Source organism: Topomyia yanbarensis, chromosome 3, assembly GCF_030247195.1.
Source record: "Topomyia yanbarensis strain Yona2022 chromosome 3, ASM3024719v1, whole genome shotgun sequence".
Taxonomy (NCBI): domain Eukaryota; kingdom Metazoa; phylum Arthropoda; class Insecta; order Diptera; family Culicidae; genus Topomyia; species Topomyia yanbarensis.
In genome coordinates, this window is record NC_080672.1 from 370891795 (window position 1) to 370909920 (window position 18126).

The 18126-nt window shown below is 42.1% G+C and overlaps 1 protein-coding gene across 1 annotated transcript in view; it reads left to right on the forward strand.

Moving 5' to 3' along the window:
* LOC131693616 (membralin) overlaps window positions 1–18126 on the forward strand; it is a 288379-nt gene that overhangs the window by 5400 nt on the left and 264853 nt on the right. Inside the window, exons 6-7 of the mRNA XM_058981562.1 lie at window positions 6304–6641; window positions 6708–6765. Of these exons, the coding sequence (XP_058837545.1) occupies window positions 6304–6641; window positions 6708–6765 (396 nt within the window). The remainder of the gene's footprint in view (window positions 1–6303; window positions 6642–6707; window positions 6766–18126) is intronic.

An 18126-nucleotide genomic window follows, 5' to 3' on the forward strand; every position in this document is an offset into this window, starting at 1 on the left:
CAGCGATACAAACTTTTAGCCGTGAGCACAATTAATGCATTGAATCTGCCGAAACAAAGCTTGCAGCTGAATGAAATAACCAAGTAGTTCAGACGTCTCAAGGACCTCCCCTCACCTGGACTTGTTTCAGAACCCGAAACCAAAGATACTAACTAATTGATTTGCGTAATCTGGATCTTTTCGTGTAGACCAACCAGCCGAACCTATGGCCGTAAAGAGTGTTCTTGGCTGGACAATCTATAAACCGTGCGGCGAAAAAAAAATTGACTTCCGTCAAATTCTGGGATATCACAGACATGAATTCAATGTTAAACATGAGCTGAGTGAGATGATCCGCCAACAGTTTATCCTGGAAGATGCAGGAATTACTCCGGTTTTTACCGTTAGACTCGACGGAGGTTGCAAGAGCGACGAAAATTTTGGAAAGAACCACATTTCGTGAGATTGGAAGATTTATTAACTATGACTGCTATTAAAGAGCGATGGAATATGCTTTTCGGACAGACTGACGAGATGGCCACTAAGATACTCAATAGCCTAGTGTCAAAGTTGGCAAAGGATCCGGAGCTGCGTCATAACGTAGACCAGCAAATTCGTGAATATCTCGAGAACAACTACGCTTACAAGGCGACGCAAAAAGAGTTGAGCAGAGCCAATACTAAACAAGTATACTATCTACCACTCAACGTGGTGGCTTACTCAAGAAAATCATACAAGCAGCGGCTTGTATGGGATGCAGCTGCAAAAGTAGATAGAGTATCACTGAATTCTCAACTGTTAAAATGGTCGGATTTACTGGTGTTGCTACCGGGTGTCATATGCAAATTTCGCGAAAGGTGCGGTGACATCGAAAAGATGTTTCACCAAATCCGGATGAACCCTGAAGACACTTATTCTCAAAGATTCCCATTTCGTTTCAACGTAAACCCGCCTCCGTTTGACGCTATGGAATTTCCTGAAGCGACGACGGCGATCAAGGAGAGGACGGCGCCGACACTTCAGAAGAAGCACAAAAACACATTCGCGAGGAGGATTCAACAGGAGAAATTGTGTCAGTAATAGTCCCGAAGTATTACGATGCTTGGGTGAAGCGTCCGAGTAGAAGCTGCTTTACATCTTCTGCAGTATTGAAGAGAAACGACAGCGAGTTTCGGGGATGGCGTGGGCCCCAGAAAAAGATATTTTTGTGTTTACGACAAGCTGGCATAATGACCTGGCTCCGAATGTAGTAGAATACCAGCGGCCGATGAAGCGGATCGCTTTACGCATTGTCGTGAGTCTGTTTGATCTACTAGAATTGATTTCATCGTTTTTTGATTCATGAGCGGATGTTGATCCAAGATCTTTGGCGGCTCGATTTAGGCTGGGACACCCAAGTAAGTGGCTGCTTCCGGGTATCAACAGCCTGGATGGTATTTCGGAAATATTCATTCCAGTTCCTAGAAGTCGTTGCAGTTGCACGTCTTCACAGATGCTAACGAGTTGGGTTACGATTTCGGTGTCGTGATTAGTCAAGAAGTGCGAGTAGCACTAGTTATGGTCCGAAGCAAAGTAGTCCCTCTTAAATACAAATCCATTCCGCGAATGGAAGTTTAGGCGGCTCTTTTAGGAGCAAGGTTAATGCACACTGTATGCGACAACCACGCACTGCCAATCGAAGAAAAGTATACATACTGCATCGAAACTACAAACAATTTGTCGCGTTTCGAGTTGGAGAAATATTGTCTTTCACCGAACCGGGGAACTGGCGACATGTGCCTTCGAAATCCTTTCTCTACCAGGACATGGTAAACTGGTACACCGAAGAATTGAGAGCTCCTTTTGCACCACATAGCGGTTCCCGAAAGCTTGATAGTTGTTGGGCGATTCTCAACGTGGAAGGAGTTACTCTGGACTATGGCTCTGGTACATTATTTTCGATCACTGCGTGATTTACCTTGAGGCTAACATTAGGATGCGGAGCCTAGTCCTCAGTCAATTAGCGTAAGAAATAGGCACTCCATCAACCCTCTCCGAATGCAAGCCGACCTTTTTTTTGCTGCAAGGGACTCGACCACAACAGCAGATCTCTGTGCTTAAAGAATTGCGCCTCAGAACGCAAGATAATTGTACATGACAAACATACACCATGGATATCAGAAGAAATCGACAGAGCCTTATACTCCTGAAACCGTAACAGGACGCGTGGAGACAACCAGTGGCAGCAACACATCAGAAAGAGAAACAGAGCCAACTCCCTGAATTTTACAGCTATGAAGCGTTATGCCATGCTACACTTTGTACACAATCTGCCTGCAAAATATTAATGGTGCAACTTGAAAAAGGATGTGATCGCGAGACGTAACACATCTGATTAAGCAATCGATACTGAAGAATTGAACAACTTCTTCAGCGTTGAACACAGACAATTACAACCTGCAGTCCATCACAGGATGTCTTTTGAACCATCCCACCGCAGCGCAGTTGACCATGAAGAACTATGGATTTCGATTTCCGCTGCGTAATTTCGCGCGAAATTCCGTGCGAAATTCCATGAAAAGTTTCACGTGAAATTCCTTGTTAAATTTTGCGCTATTCCGTGCAAAATTCCTTGTGAAATTTCGCTGAAAATTCCGTGCGAAATTTCGCGCTTTATTCCGTACGAAATTCCGTGCAAAAGTTCGCGTGAAATTCGGTGCAAAATTCCGCGTGTAATTCCGTGCAACATGCCGCGCGAAATTCCATGCGAAATTTCGTTGCGAAATTCCGTGCGAAATTCTGTGCGAAATTTCGTACGAAATTTCGTACGAAATTTCGTGCGAAATTCCGTGAGAAAATCCGCGTGAAATTCCGTGCAAAATTCCGTGCGAAATTCTGTGCAACATTCCGCGCGAAATTCCATGCAAAATTTCGTTGCGAAATTTCGTGCGAAAATCCGCGTGAAATTCCGTGCAAAATTCTGTTCGAAAATCCGAGTGAAATTCGGTGCAAAATTCCGTGCGAAATTTCGTGCATAGTTCCATGCAAAATTCCGTGCGAAATCCTGTGCGGAATTCCGTGCAAAATTCCGTGCGAAATTCCACGTGAAATTCGGTGCAAAATTCCGCGTGTAATTCCATGCGAAATTTCGTTGCGAAATTCTGTGCGAAACTTCGTACGAAATTTCGTGCAAAATTCCATGATAAAATCCGCGTCAAATTCCGTGCACATTCCGTGCGAAATTCCGTGCAAAATTCCGTGGGAAAATCGCGTGAAATTCCGTGCAGAATTTCGTGCGAAATTCCGTGCAAAATTCCGTGCGAAATTCCGCGTGAAATTCCGTACCGAATTCCGTGCGAAATTCCGCGTGAAATTCGGTGCAAAATTCCGCGTGTAATTCCGTGCAACATGCCGAGCGAAATTCCATGCCAAATTTCGTTGCGAAATTTCGTGCGAAATTCCGTGAGAAAATCCGCGTGACATTCCGTGCAACATGCCGCGCGAAATTCCATGCGAAATTTCGTTGCGAAATTCCGTGCGAAATTCTGTGCGAAATTTCGTGCAAAATTCTGTGATAAAAGCCGCGTCAAATTCCGTTCGAAATTCCGTGCACATTCCGTGCGAAATTCCGTGAAAATTCTGTGCGAAATTGCGTGCCGAATTCCGCGCGAAATTCCGCGTGAAATTCGGTGCGAAATTCCGCGAGTAATTCCGTGCAACATTCCGCGCGAAATTCCATGCAAAATTTCGTTGCGAAATTCCGTGCGAAATTCCGCGTGAAATTCCGTGCGTAGTTCCATGCGAAATTTCGTGCGAAATTCCGAGCACAATTCCGCGCGAAATTCCGGGCGAAATTCGCACCGAATTTCGCGCAAGATTTGGATTTCTCGAGGAATTTCGCTCAGAATTTCACAAGCAATTTCTCACGAAATTTCGAACAAAATTTCGCACGAAATTTCGCGCGGAATTTCGCTCGGAATTTTGCTCGGAATTTCGCACAACATTTCGCCCTGGACTTCGTGCGAAATTTTTAACGGAATTTCGCGCGTGATTTGGCACGGAATTTCCCGTGGAATTTCACGCGGAATTTCGCTCAGAATTTCGCACGAAATTTCGCAAGTAATTTCTCACGAAATTTCGAACAAAATTTCGCGCGGAATCTCGCACATAATTTCTCACGGAATTTCGCCCAGAACTTCGCGCGAAATTTTGCACGGAATTTCGCACCGAATTTCGTGCAAAATTTGGCACGGAATTTCGCGTGGAATTTAGCCCGGAATTTTGTTCGGAATTTCGCACGGAATTTCGCACAGAATTTCGCGCGAAAATCCGCACGTAATTGCGCATGACATTTCGCAAGCAATTTCTCACGAAATTTCACATGGAATCTCGCGCAAAATTTCGCCTGAGACTTCGCACAAAATTTTGCATGGAATTTCGCATGAAATTTCGCATTGAATTTCGTACGGAATTCCGCACGGAATGTCGCACGGAATTTCGAGCGAAGATTTCGCGCGGTATTTCGCACGGAATTTCGCATGGAATCTCGCACAGAATTTCGCACCGAATTTCGCGCGAGATTTGGCACGGAATTTTCCGTGGAATTGTGCTCGGAATTTCGCACGAAATGTCGCACGGAATATCACTCGGATTTTCGCACAGAATGCGAAAATCCGTGCGAAATTTCGTGCGGAATTCCGTGCAAAATTCCGTGCGAAAATCCGAGTGATATTCCGTGCGACATTTCGTGCGAAATTCCGTGCGAAATTCCGAGCTCAATTCCGCGCGAAATTCCGGGCGAAATTCCACGGAAAATTCCGTGCCAAATCTCGCGCGAAATTCGGTGCGAAATTCTGTGCGAGATTCCGTGCGAAATTCCGCGCGAAATTCCGTGTGAAATTTCGTGCGAAATTTCGCGTGAGGTTCCATGCGAAATTCCATGCGAAATACCGCGCGAAATCTTCGCTCGAAATTTCGTGCGAAATTCCATGCAAAATTTTGTGCGAAGTCTCAGGCGAAATTTTGCGCGAGATTCCGTGCGAAATTTCGTGAGAAATTGCTTGTGAAATTTCGTGCGAAATTTCGCGTGAGGTTCCATGCGAAATTTTGCGCGAAATTAGGTGCGAGATTCCGTGCGAAGTTTCGTGAGAAATTGCTTGCGAAATTTCGTGCGCAATTACGTGCGGAATTTCGCGCGAAATTCAGTGCCAAATTCCGTGCGAAATTCCGAACAAAATTCCACGCGAAATTCCGTGCCAAATTCTGCAGGAAATTCGGTGCGAAATTCCGTGCAAAATTTCGTGCGAACTTCCGGGCGAAATTTTGCGCGAAATTATGTGCAAGATTCCGTGCGAAATTTTGTTCGAAATTTCATGAGAAATTGCTTGCGAAATTTCGTGCGAAATTAAGTGCGATATTCGCGCGAAATTACGCGCGGAATTCCGCGCGGAATTCCGTAAGAAATTCCGTGCGAAATTCCAAGCAAAATTCTGAGCGAAATTCCACGGGAAAGTCCATGCCAAATCTCGCGCGAAATTCCGTGCAAAATTTCGTGCGAAGTTCAGGACGAAATTTCGTGCAAAATTTTGTGCGAGATTCCGTGCGAAATTCCTAGCAAAATTCCGAGCGAAATTCCGCGCGAATTTTTTTTGAAATTTCGTGAAATTGCTTGCAAAATTTCGTGCGGAATTCCGCGCAAAATTCCATACGAAATTCCGTGCGAAATTTCGATCAAAACTTTGAGCGAAATTCCACGGGAAATTCCGTGCGAAATTCCGTGAGAAATCTCGCGCGAAATTCGGTGCGAAATTCCGTGCAAAATTCCGCGCGAAATTCCATAGGAAATTTCGTGCGAAACTCCGTGCAGAATTTGGCGTGAAATTCCGTGCGAAATTTCTGTGAGAAATTCCGCGCGAAATTCACAATTTGTGACTCCTTTGATCAACTAGAAAAAATCGATTGGAATGTGTTCTACGACCAAGTGGACGGTTACGTGAAACCTTAAGAAGATTCGACCTCCTACGAGTTCTTTGGGATCGTTCGAAACTATTTAGGTTATACGAGCCTGTCCATTACGAAGTTGCGAGTTTGCAGTTCGTCGTGCAGCATTGATGATCAACAATCCTGTTTTGTTTTAAATTACAGACAAAGTTACGTAGTCAACATAGTCTCAACGACCTTGATGAGAACAGTCAAAAAAAATCTTCTTATACCAAAAAGGCAAACAATTCCACAAATAAAAAGTTTCAGCCAAACATCAGAGTTTGACTTTTCCTTTAACTTTTGTTTTGTTACCAAACAATACATTTCAAACTAAAGCGTCAACCATTTCCCCCTGCTTTCCAGTATGGGCTGACGAGCAGTACATTGTCGAGTATTCGCTCGAGTATGGCTTCCTACGGCTGTCGGCAGCCACCCGGCAGCGGCTCAACATTCCCGTCCACGTGGTCACGCTGGACCCGCAGGAGGACAAATGTTTCGGTGATTCGTTCAGCCGTTTCATCCTGAAGGAGTTTCTCGGCTACGATGACATTCTGATGGCTTCCGTAAAGGTGCTAGCCGAACAGGAGGACAACAAAGGCTACCTGCGGAATGTGGTGACCGGAGAGCACTACCGCTTCGTTTCGATGTGGTGGATGGCACGCAGTTCCTACTTTGCGCCGTTTTTCATCATGATTCTGTTTGTAAGTTTGGTCAGCTTTTTTTAGGGAAGTTTTTTGTTAATAACGGTTTGTTCTTTTCGTTTTTAGACTATCTCAATTTCGATGCTGTTGCGCTACTCTCATCACCAGATCTTCGTGTTCATCGGTAAGTTTTGAAATTAACCATAAGTCTAGTAGCAGTTGGTTGCGATTGGTTTTTTTACACATGACCGATCCGTTCAGTGACTGACTGCGAAAACCATACGAAAAAATTTCAGCCTTGTACCTAGGTAATTTCCCAAGAGCATTTTACTCGAGAGTGAGGGGAAAAGTCAATTAGATTCTTTACATCCTTGTTTAGATGGTGCGTTTGTTTACACGTCGCCGTCGTAGGCTTTTCATCATCAATTTCCCCATTGGAGTGTGTACCGTAAGGGAGTACATTATCACTAGAATGCCTTTATTGCAGGTCGCATATTGGCTAGCTGCAAGAGCCGAATAGGTGGCTTTTTTGAACAAAAGTTTAGTAGTAGTACTTGGAGATAACACCGCCAAAGTCTGTTAAACAGGGCATATATATTGACCATCGAGGTTAGAGGTGCGATCTTGTGCCTTCTTTCCATAATTATAACGAATAGAACTACCGCTGTAATTTGATACTAGCTAAAAAAAGCTAAAAAAGAATAAACGAGTAAATCATAATTAGCTAAGTTAAAAGTCTAGAGTCTATCCCAATAAATCTTGCATAGTTTAAATTTGTATGCGACTCAAGAATTGCAAACGAAATCAAATTTAATTGAGCTCATGATAGTAGAATTCGATTTTCTATTTCAATAAAAATATGTGTGTACATATCGGTGGGTATGTCCAATTTTCAGTTTCTCCCACATCACGCCTCGTTACCTCGGCGATCAACTGATTTGTTGTTTTATTATTGGTTAAGTTGTAAAGAATCTGGTCCAAAAAAGAAAACAAATAAAAATATATGAACCAGAAGCTGTTCTAATAAAATACTACAAAATGTTTGCAAAAATTGTATATTTTTATTTCCCCTTTTTTACGTTTTAACGACATTCAATTAGCTAGAGATTACTGGGTAGGGAAAGTTATGAAACTTAGAGCTATAGTACTCAAGTGAGAGCAAGGATGTGAAGTAAACAGATCGGAAAGCTAGAAGTGGCAGGGTCATTAGAACAGGCTTAATATCATGCGGGCTTAATTTTTGCCTTCTGATAATGACGGTCGAGCTTAGGCAGAATAACTACGAATCACCCGAGTTCACTATCATGTGTCCTGATAAAGGTAGACGTATCTATCTTTACCGTGACAACCGGCAATTTGCAAATATTTGCGGCAATATTTCCCCTACTAGATCTAAATTTCAGTTCTATTTTATACCCGATTTAAACGTATGGATCTGAAAAAAAACAGACCAAAAGTTTGATTTTCGCACCGCCATATTTAAACGGCTTTAAGTGCTGTTTCCCTGGGTAGCGAAGTCATTAAAATGTTAGAAGCTATGACAAATATTTACGGTACGGTATTGTCTGGACCTCCTTTTAAGAGAAGCTGCTGTACCATACTAGTAAAAGTAGCAGCTTTTTATTTCAAACCGCCAACTAATTTTACGAGCACCCAGTTATATAAGATTTCGTCCCAAGTTAGAAGCTTCCCGATCGGAGGAAGTTCGTGGGTTCGACAGTGGACTCCACACTGCAATTTTTTATGTTTCGGGATTTGTAGCTTGGAGACCTTGGATTCTGTTGGTCCCTAGAATCTAATAGCAAGTGGTGGAAAGAAGCGAAGGGATACCCTGACGACTGGCAGATTGAATTATTTTTGCTGTCAATTGAACTAGATCTAGACCGATGCAGTATCCTATGGTTGTTGGTTCTTCATATATAATCTAAATTAAATATCATTCAATTTGCACATTATATTAAATTAAAAATTTAAGTGAACTATCCAAAGTGTTAGGACCATGAATATGACCATTATCAATCAAATAAAGTGGCTATGTTCCCAAATATAAGCAACTTTGAATACGTCCCTCCCGTTCTTTTCTTCTACTTCATTGGTCTGTTTTTGTTTTACTTATATTAGTTTGCTTTTCCACTGTTCATTTATACCAAAAAATATCAGTCAATCTATACGCTTCTACTCAACCTTCCGGCAGTCGCGTTAGTGCGCGCTGCTCTGATAATCTAGCGAAATCGTCTTAGGGCACCAGCCGCTGCTCGTTCAGTGGGCCATAAGCGCGACTTCCGGAGGGTTAATCTCTTTTCATATATTTTTTTCTCTTTTAATTCGGCATGTTCTTTTTCCTTTTATAACTATATTTTAACCTAGATTCATAATAACACTCACTAACACAATCAATTGCATATTCTCCCATATACACTAACAATATCTCATTCAAAACGTACAAACGTCGCTAGTCTTCGCGATAACACCGACCGGGTCACAAACGCGAACATGCAATTGCAACCATCCACACATACTTACACCCGCGCGATCTCACCAACAACCCACCGTTCGCGCGATCATGAATCGGTCACATCCGGAAGTCCCTGCCCTCTTTCTCAACAGCCTAGATTCATGCCATCAATTGGACTAATAAAAAAATGACGCTCATATCTATTAGACAACACGTTCCATGGAAACCTGACTGGGAACTCTGGTATTATGGGGTAACTCTCTTCTAGTACCAGAGCCGTAGCAACCTAAGGGGCAAGAGGGGGCTTTGCCCCCCACGCGTTTTGCGCCGAGCGAAATGATAGATTAATCAAATAAAAAGCAAGAGGACTATTTGTATATTGTATACTGTGTTAATTAGTATCGACCCGAAATTTCATCGCCGCAAATGGCCGCGCTTCATGAAACACCGCGCCTAGACGATCTGTCATAATATAGCAAATTGCACAATGAAGGGCCGAATGAGAACACAAATTGTTCAAAAATTAGATTGAGTCTTGTCGATGTACGGCTGCTCCAACTGGTGTGGATGGGCACCCTGCACAGCTAGCCACTTCCACTCTGCACAGTGTTTTAAAACGTCGTTTTCGTGCTCAAAATTAATAGCGTCTAAACCCTTTAACTTTAGAAGTATAGATTGTTCGGAGAAGTTGTTGCCCTTATGATTGCGCATCTCCAGAAGTATATCGTTTAGTTAATTCACCTAAAAGTAATATAATGGAACGTTATTTCGGAGCTTAAGCCAGATGTCGGTGTGGCGAATCCCGGGGAGCTGCCGAAATCCGATATACTGATATGATTCGCCTCGAATCGTGTCCCGAATCATCTCACCTTCGTCGATCTCGCAGTCTCCAGTCTCGACCAATCGCCCTGATAGTAGCGGAGCAGATCGGCATTTCTCTAGGTCAAACGCTATGCTGATGTCGCCACTAATTCTTTCGGCTAGTTTGATGACTACACCCAGTCGTTCTGTCGAGTCAGCATAGATCTTGATGTCGTCCACGTAGAAAGTATGGGACGTCTCTTCCGGTGAGCTTTCTCTATCTGATTAGTCCTATCTGATAGTTATTGAGGTGTCCTACTGTGCGGGATAAAAGAATCGTCTTGGAAGGTCCCCCTCAAGATGCGAAGCATTCTAGACCGCAACACGTCTTTTCCACTTCTGAGTTGAGCAGTTTTGTCGTTCCTCTCTCCATCACCTGCCGTAGAAACCTTAGACTACAGGATCAGCTTTATACATTTTTAATACCTTGATGAGGAGCGAGTGCGATATGGAGTTGTATGTCTTCTTGTAATCGGTATACTAATGTTCCGTTGGTTACACACTACTTCTCCAACAACATCGCAGACCTTTTCTCCATTCTCGATTGGCTAAATTTTCTGGACCCCGAAGATGTTGATACGGCAGTTCAAACATTCTCCAACGTTTTGGGTTATGTTATTGACAGGCACGTCCCGAAATTCATCATCAACAAATTGGCCATCCTTGGCAAACGAGCACGATGCGACGGCTGAAGTCCATTAAGAGAGCTGCTCTGCGGAGGTTGACCAAGTATCGCACAATTCCACTTAGAAACTTTTACGTCAGTCTCAACCATGCTTATAAACGAGCTAGCCAGGATTGTTTCTTTCGATATCAGCAAAACATTCAACGTATTCTCAAGTTGCACCCAAAACGTTTCTGGAAATATGTGAGTGAGCAGCGCAAGGAATCCGGACTGCCGTCGTCTATGACTTTCAACGGCCGCACAGCTATCACATCCCAAGATATGTGCAGAATTTTTTCGGAGAAATTCGCGAATGTGTTCACATATGAGGCCTTAACAGTTGATCAAATTGAACTCGCTGTTAGTCAAGTTCCGGTTGTGAGCCAAACTCTAAGCGCTATTGATGTCAATGAAACGATGATTACCAGAGCTTGTTCTCGGATAAAATCGTCTTTCAATCCGGGACCCGATGGTTTCCCTTCAGTACTTTACCCTTCTTCGCATCTTTAGAGCATCTATTGTCATTAGGCAATCCATGAGGCATTTCTGATCAGATGATTATTTCTTCTGACGTAACTCGGGTGGGTGCGATATCTGACAAAATCGCCGATTTGATCCAACATCAAACGTATCGGGCTAACGAAGTATGGTCGTCGGACGGGTTTTTCTGTTCGCTGGAGCAAACTTGTTGACAAAACCACTCGCTGAATTGTTAATCAAACGTCGTGGTGGATTGCCTAATTGGCATCTTTCCATCCTGATGGAAGTCCGCGAACATGTTCCCAGTCCATAAAAAGGGTAATAAGCGAGACGTCAATAATTACCGGGGAATTACTTCATGGAGTGCTGTCTCGAAGTTGTTCGAGAGTTGGTGATTATGGAACCTCTTCAGGCTCACTGCAAGCAGTACCTAAGTGACGATCAACATGGCTTCATGTCTGGCCGTTCGACAACGACTAACCTGCTTTGCCTAACATCATACATAACAGAGAGTATGGAACGTCGCGCTCAAACCGATGTTATCTATACATACCTATCTGCCGCTTTTGACAAAGTGAACTATAAAATAACAATCGCTGAAATGGAGAGATTTGGAATTAACGGTAGTCTGTTGCAGTTGTTTCGATCCTACCTTTCAGGTCGAGAAATAGTGGTTATCATTGGAGATTGTCAGGCACCCACATTTATTTCTACGTCAGGAGTACTCCAGGGAAGTCAATTGGGACCGCTGATGTTTCTGCTTTACTTCAACGACGTTCATCTAGTTCTGAAGATTCCACGGCTGTCCTTCGCAGACGATCTCAAGATGTTTGTTCTCATCAGCTCTACTGAAGATTGCAGATTACTCCAACCACAGTATGAAACCTTCGCTGACTGGTGTAACACGAACCGTATGTGTGTAAATCCAAAAAAGTGCTAGGTGACATCGTTCTCACGAAAAAAATACCCGGTTTGTTTTAACTACTGTCTACCTGATACTGAAATTGAACGCGTTAGTCAGGTGAAGGATCTAGGAGTGTCTAGGAGACTCGCAACTTGCGTTTAAACAGCACGTCTCCTATACAGTTAGCAAAGCATATCGAATGCTGGGATGCAGCTTCAGGATAGCGAAAAATTTTACTGACATGTATTGTCTCAAAGCGCTGTACTGCTCTTTGTCGTGGTCAATCCTGAAGTACTGCTGCGAAGTTTGGAGCCCAAACTATAACAACGGTATTGAGAGAATTGAGTCCGTGCAACGACGCTTTTTACGTTTTGCGCTTCGTAGTTTGCCGTAGAGAGATCCCGTCCGTCTGCCAAGTTACGAAAGCCGGTGCCAGCTGATTAGTTTGGAACCCCTGCTTGTTCGATGGAATACAGCAAGGGCTTTGTTTGATGCTGATACTTTGTGAGGTCATCTGGATTGCTCAGCCACCTTGGAACAAATTAACATAAATGCTGCACCTCGAACAACGCGTGACAACCTCATGCTCCGATTGCCATTTCGACGCACTAATTATGCACGAGTCCATTACGGGCCTACAAAGGATCGTCAACCGAGTCGCATCAGCTTTCGACTTTAATTTGCCTCGCCCAACGCCAATGATTTTACCTAGCCTTCAACGGACCCGATAATTTCGGCTGATTCCTTCATTGTTGATTTTTTCACTGTATTGTTATTATTTTTATCAAAGTTTGTAACGATTTGACTGTTAGCAATAAGTTTAGCATTAAGACATCATTGTGGCTTTGAATTGCCTGTTGGTGTATATATGATAAATACAAATACAAATACAAACAATGATTGCATGGAGGATAACTAAGATACTGTGTACCCTCGCATACATCATTGGTTTCGACGGAGACAGCTGACATCTCGTCGATTTCTTCGCCTGGTCATTTCTCCACGCGCCTGAGCCACTGTTGTCCTTCGCGATATTGTACGGGGACTTCCCAAATACTGATTCAAAGCTATAACATCGCTGATATTCGGTAGACCTTCGCTGAAATTGGACTTTTTGTGGCTGATTTGGTCATATAAGTGTAACGCCTTAGCCGTTTCGATAAAACACTCCATTACTGAATTAGTGTGTTGTGTTTTTTCGTCAGCTGGCGAGCTCCCAGCATGCGAAGCTCAGTATGTGAAATGATAGCGGCAGAGTTGTTCGAGATCCGACTCTCCAATCTCCGCTACCTTGTAGGTAGTTACTTTTCCCGGTAATATTGAGACGGGTTGCCTCTAGGTGTAAGTCGGTATCGTAAACATCTTACGGTTGCCACTGTAGTAAGTTCTGCACAAATTCCAGGTGAATTGGGAGCACGTTACCATTCATGACCTGAAGTTCACAGGTCAACTTAAAAGAATACTTCAGCTTCGGGATCCTGGGGCGTGACATTGGATCCGTGTCGCGACATTGCGCAATTGCTTCATCCACATTAAACACCAAATCGTCTTGAGTACTGTGGTTCTAAATATTAAAAATAATTTTTTCCAGTCCCTTGCTTTAAATATACGTTAAGTTTAATAAAAAAATTGCCCCCTCACGCAAAACAGGATTGCTACGGCTCTGTCTAGTACTTGAACCGTACACTAAAAACTAAGCATCAAAGTCACGGTCCGCGCAATCATTCAAGAACACGCACGAATATGCATATGGCCACACAGTTACAAAATTGAATTGATACACGAGAAATCACATACGTTCTGGCATACGCAACAAACACATGCACATACAAACGCTTGAGGTTTTCGCGATCTTCCACGCGCATCTACTCACAAACTAGATAAAACCGTGGGATAAAATGAACTTTTTATTACTTATAAATTGGCATCACATAATCACAAAACACATTCATTTGATATCAAACCTTATGGTGAAACATATCATATTTATTTCTGGACAGCCAACAGTAGTACTGTTCAATGCACCTTTTTCACCACATTCTGCAGCGCAATTATTCGTCATAAAAACACAAATTCATTAACCCAACCCCAAAGCCACACCCTGATTCTAACCCATGGCGTTTTTGTGATCTGCATGGACCATTCTGCCATTACCTCTCCCATCATCGGCCTTGGACTGACTTGCGCTCTCATTGCCCCACTAAACGCTGCAAAATGAAAATGAAAATCGGAAGCTTTCCGACCGGAGGAAGCCAGATTGTTGTCCATATCTTTATGCGACACCAGTCGACGAATAAACACCAAAAAGAATGTAACACCTTGAAAAATAGCGTGAACAGTGCTGTTCCCATATTGCTTCTATGCGGGACTGCTGATTTGTGGCTACACTGAAAAGAAATGTTAATGTGAAAGCTTCTCTCGTAAAACTCTAACATACAATTGATAACTCAGCTAGACAGTAATTTTTTTTTCAAATTTGGCGTGAAATTAAGAACATTTAAGTGTGGAGGTGCTGGAGTTGTTAAATTTAGAAAAATCATGAAGAATTTATTAACAAATAGTACTAGTTCAAGGTTGAAACAAAGGATTGAATTTTTGCAAAAATACTTCCATCTGAAATGGTGGTAATAAAACAAAAGAATTGTGTTGTTAAAACAAAATTTCAAATATCTCGAGATCTACTACATTTTAGAATTTTTTTGTTATGAGCTTTTTGATTTGAAATGGCATTTAGAATCATATTCAAAAATAAAACTGTATTTTTGACTGCAAATAGTAGGAATTATAAAAATATGTGAAAAGTTGTTGTTAGGAAAACTTTCTTATTGAAAGCTTCTCCATTATCCAAATACACTTGTAACGTTAAGAATAAAATGTCATGCAGTATGCACCCTAAGTAGTTATAAGCCACGCAAAATAGAGAATAAGCTAAAAATAGCAATTGTAATGTTTGCCAAAAAACCGTCAAATTAAAGCACCCTGCTCAACCGTCAAATCAAATACCTTACACTGAAGGCGAAAGGCCTTTCGCAGAGCGACGCTTGAAATAAACGCAAAGACACACCACCGTGTGATAAAAACGCACTCTCACAACACAACCAAACACAACGGTAGCGCTAGAAACGGCCTGCTAGAAACTGCCTCGGCATTGACAATTAACGCCAAAAGTAAAACCGACGCCGCAGAAGTAGGTTGTTGGGCACGTTGCTCGGCCGAAAAAAGCTCGGCTAATGATTTTTAGGCTCGATCTCGAAAAGTTCACGGCCATTAGCAGCCGTAGGAAAATTTGCAGCACTCAGATCAGCCGAAACTGAATTGGTTCCCGCGAAGAGGTCACAGAAGGCAACATCGAAGCGCTGAAACGACGCCAAATAGCAAGAGTCTGCCAAGATCCTGAAGGCGGCTATTACTCGACATCGAAGAGGTAAGAAAAGGGCAAGCGACAGTAAAGCCCATCCAATGCGGTTGCATTTCTAGCACTGAGACGATGTCAGAGTGGAAGAACTCGTGAAGATTCTCAGGACGACGGCATTCGACATTGCAGCCCACAGTCAATAGCAGCCATCGGAAGGATATCGAAGCGTACGTCAGTACGCTTAAGTACGTCACATTGTGGATTTCGCTTAACGTCGCCCACTTTTAGACTTCATGCGACAGCCGATCGAAGAAAGGCACTGACAACCTGTATCAGAAGAGCGAAAGCATTGTCCTCGAGCAACCACAAAGTGCTACTAGCGGTAGGGATAATATCAGGCAACAGTGAAGCACGTCTAACATGCTTTCCTTCCAGTATTCAAGCGACGACCGAATAGAAGCAACCTGTGAGATTCCGTCCCAGGCAGAACGTCTTGCATTCCGCCCGCAGTAAGAACAAAGACCCCTTCCGGAGGGTGAGTTGGTTGCCAGTCATATGAGACCGCGGGGGACTAATGTCAGGTGCTCAATAGGGTCTTTTCTCTTGGCCTATTTTTGCAGCATCCTACGTTCCACTGATCAGGCCGGATCACCGAACCGAAACGACGGAGATAAATCGGCGGAGATCGTCTGGGACCTAGGCGAAGGCCGGTGGTATAAATTCGACCCACACATTACTCACGGTCGACTTAGGGAGCAGGTGCAATGAAACTTCCCGGTTGTTAATTAGTACGGTGCGGAGAACAGCGGAGTTTGACTTGAGCACAGGTGGGAGCTGTATGGAACTACAGTGAAGTAACAGTAAGTAGTAAGATTTAAGAATGTACGATAGGAAATAAAGGAAGCGTGGCTAGCAGGATTTAAGAATCTACGATAGGGAGGAGATGAAGGTATGAGAAGAGGAAGAGGAAGACTTAGCAAGAAGAAATAAGGAGGATGAAATGAAGGGAGCCATATATGGTTGTGTAAGTTAATAAGCAATGTTTGTTTTGATTTGAGTTGGTGCATTTTGTCCTTAGTATTTGCATTCGGATTCGCTTTTGGTAGTTCTGCTCTACCCGCAGCGGGGAACCCGCAACACACTGAAAAAGTTAGATTTTTTACATTTTATGATGGGGTAACACGAATAACTTTTAAAAAGGGAACAATCACACGAATTTACTGTTTATGTTGGAACAAAATTTCAATTATCTCGGAAACTATCGCATTTTTGAAGATTTTTGTTAAATGCATTTTGATTTTAAATGATACTTAGAATTATATTCTGTAATAAAAATACAGTTTTGTATGTCGATTAATCTGGAATTTAAAAACCTGTATAAAGGTATTGTTATAAAAACCTTTTTCACCGTTAAGTTCTCCATCATACAATTACATTCAAAATGTTCTTTTTCTCTTTTGGTTTTTGTTTGCAAAATATAAAAAAATAGAAAAAATGGGTTTTTTGCTATTTAAATTTTTAACATTTATTTTTGTTTTTGTGAAAAATGACACAAATTTTTTTCCGCGTATATTTTTTTCGTGCAGAAATATTCATTCCATATGACTCGTTCTCAGACAGTTTTGCTGTATAAAATACAGTAACCGAACAAATCTTTTTTGAAATTAACGCACTTAGAAATGTCTACGCCTTTTAAAAAAATACTCTTGTATCAAAACATTGCAATTGTCGGAGAAAATCATGAAGATTCGAATCGACGATGATCATGTTTTATGGTCGGCCTGTTTGTCATGGAATCCCTCTACTGAAATCGCATGTATGAAAATGAGCGAAGGTCAAACCTGGCTCCACTTCGGAGCAACATCGTGGCGGTTAACTCTAATTGTTGTAGTATTCACTCATCTGTTCGTAAGGTCGAGCATTCATTGAAGATAAAAAAGGGAACTTTGGCTGAAAGCTTATGGTTACTTTTATCTGGATCAATTGTACACGTAATTTAGTACTGAGTTTGTTAATAGTATGTTCAATAGGCTGGTTCAATTTTTAACTTTTAGCTCCACCAGGCTCTACTGATTCCTTTTATGGCCCTTAGTAATTGTGCAAATTTTGGTACAGATCGGTTGTGTCTACGGATCCTCCAAACAGTTTCAAAGTTTATATGGAAATTAGTATGGAAAATTGGTTAAAATTGAAAATAAAGTTACCTCATCAATCAATTCATGAGAACATTATATATTTCTAAAGGTATTCTTCTACTGAACACATTCGTAGAATATTGTAAGTTTGTGAAAATTCGCTGAGAAAAGTTATTAACTAAAGAAGTAGCATGACTTCAAAACAAGTGGATTTTATTATTAAACATAGCAATCCTGTTTGAAAAGCTGCATCTGCCATACGCGAGCGGTGGGTGGTAAGTCTAGTTTACACCTGTAAAACGATGGAGCTATTCAAACAGGGTTGCTATGATTAATAATAAAATCCACTTGTTTTGAAGTCATGCTACTACTTTAGTTAATAACTTTTCTCAGAGAATTTTCACAAACTTACAATGTTCTACGAATGTGTTCAGTAGAAAAATACCTTTGGAAATATATAATGTTCTCATTAATTGATTGATGAGGTGATTTTTTAAAAATTTCTTTTCAATTTTAACCGATTTTTCATACTAATTTCCATATAAACTTTGAAATTTTTGCAGAGTTCGTAGACACAACCGATCGGTACCAAAATTTGCACAATTACTAAGGGCCATTAATGGAATCAGTAGAGCCTGGTGGAGCTAAAAGTCAAAAATTGAACCAGTCTAATGGTCAAGTAGCTTTAGTA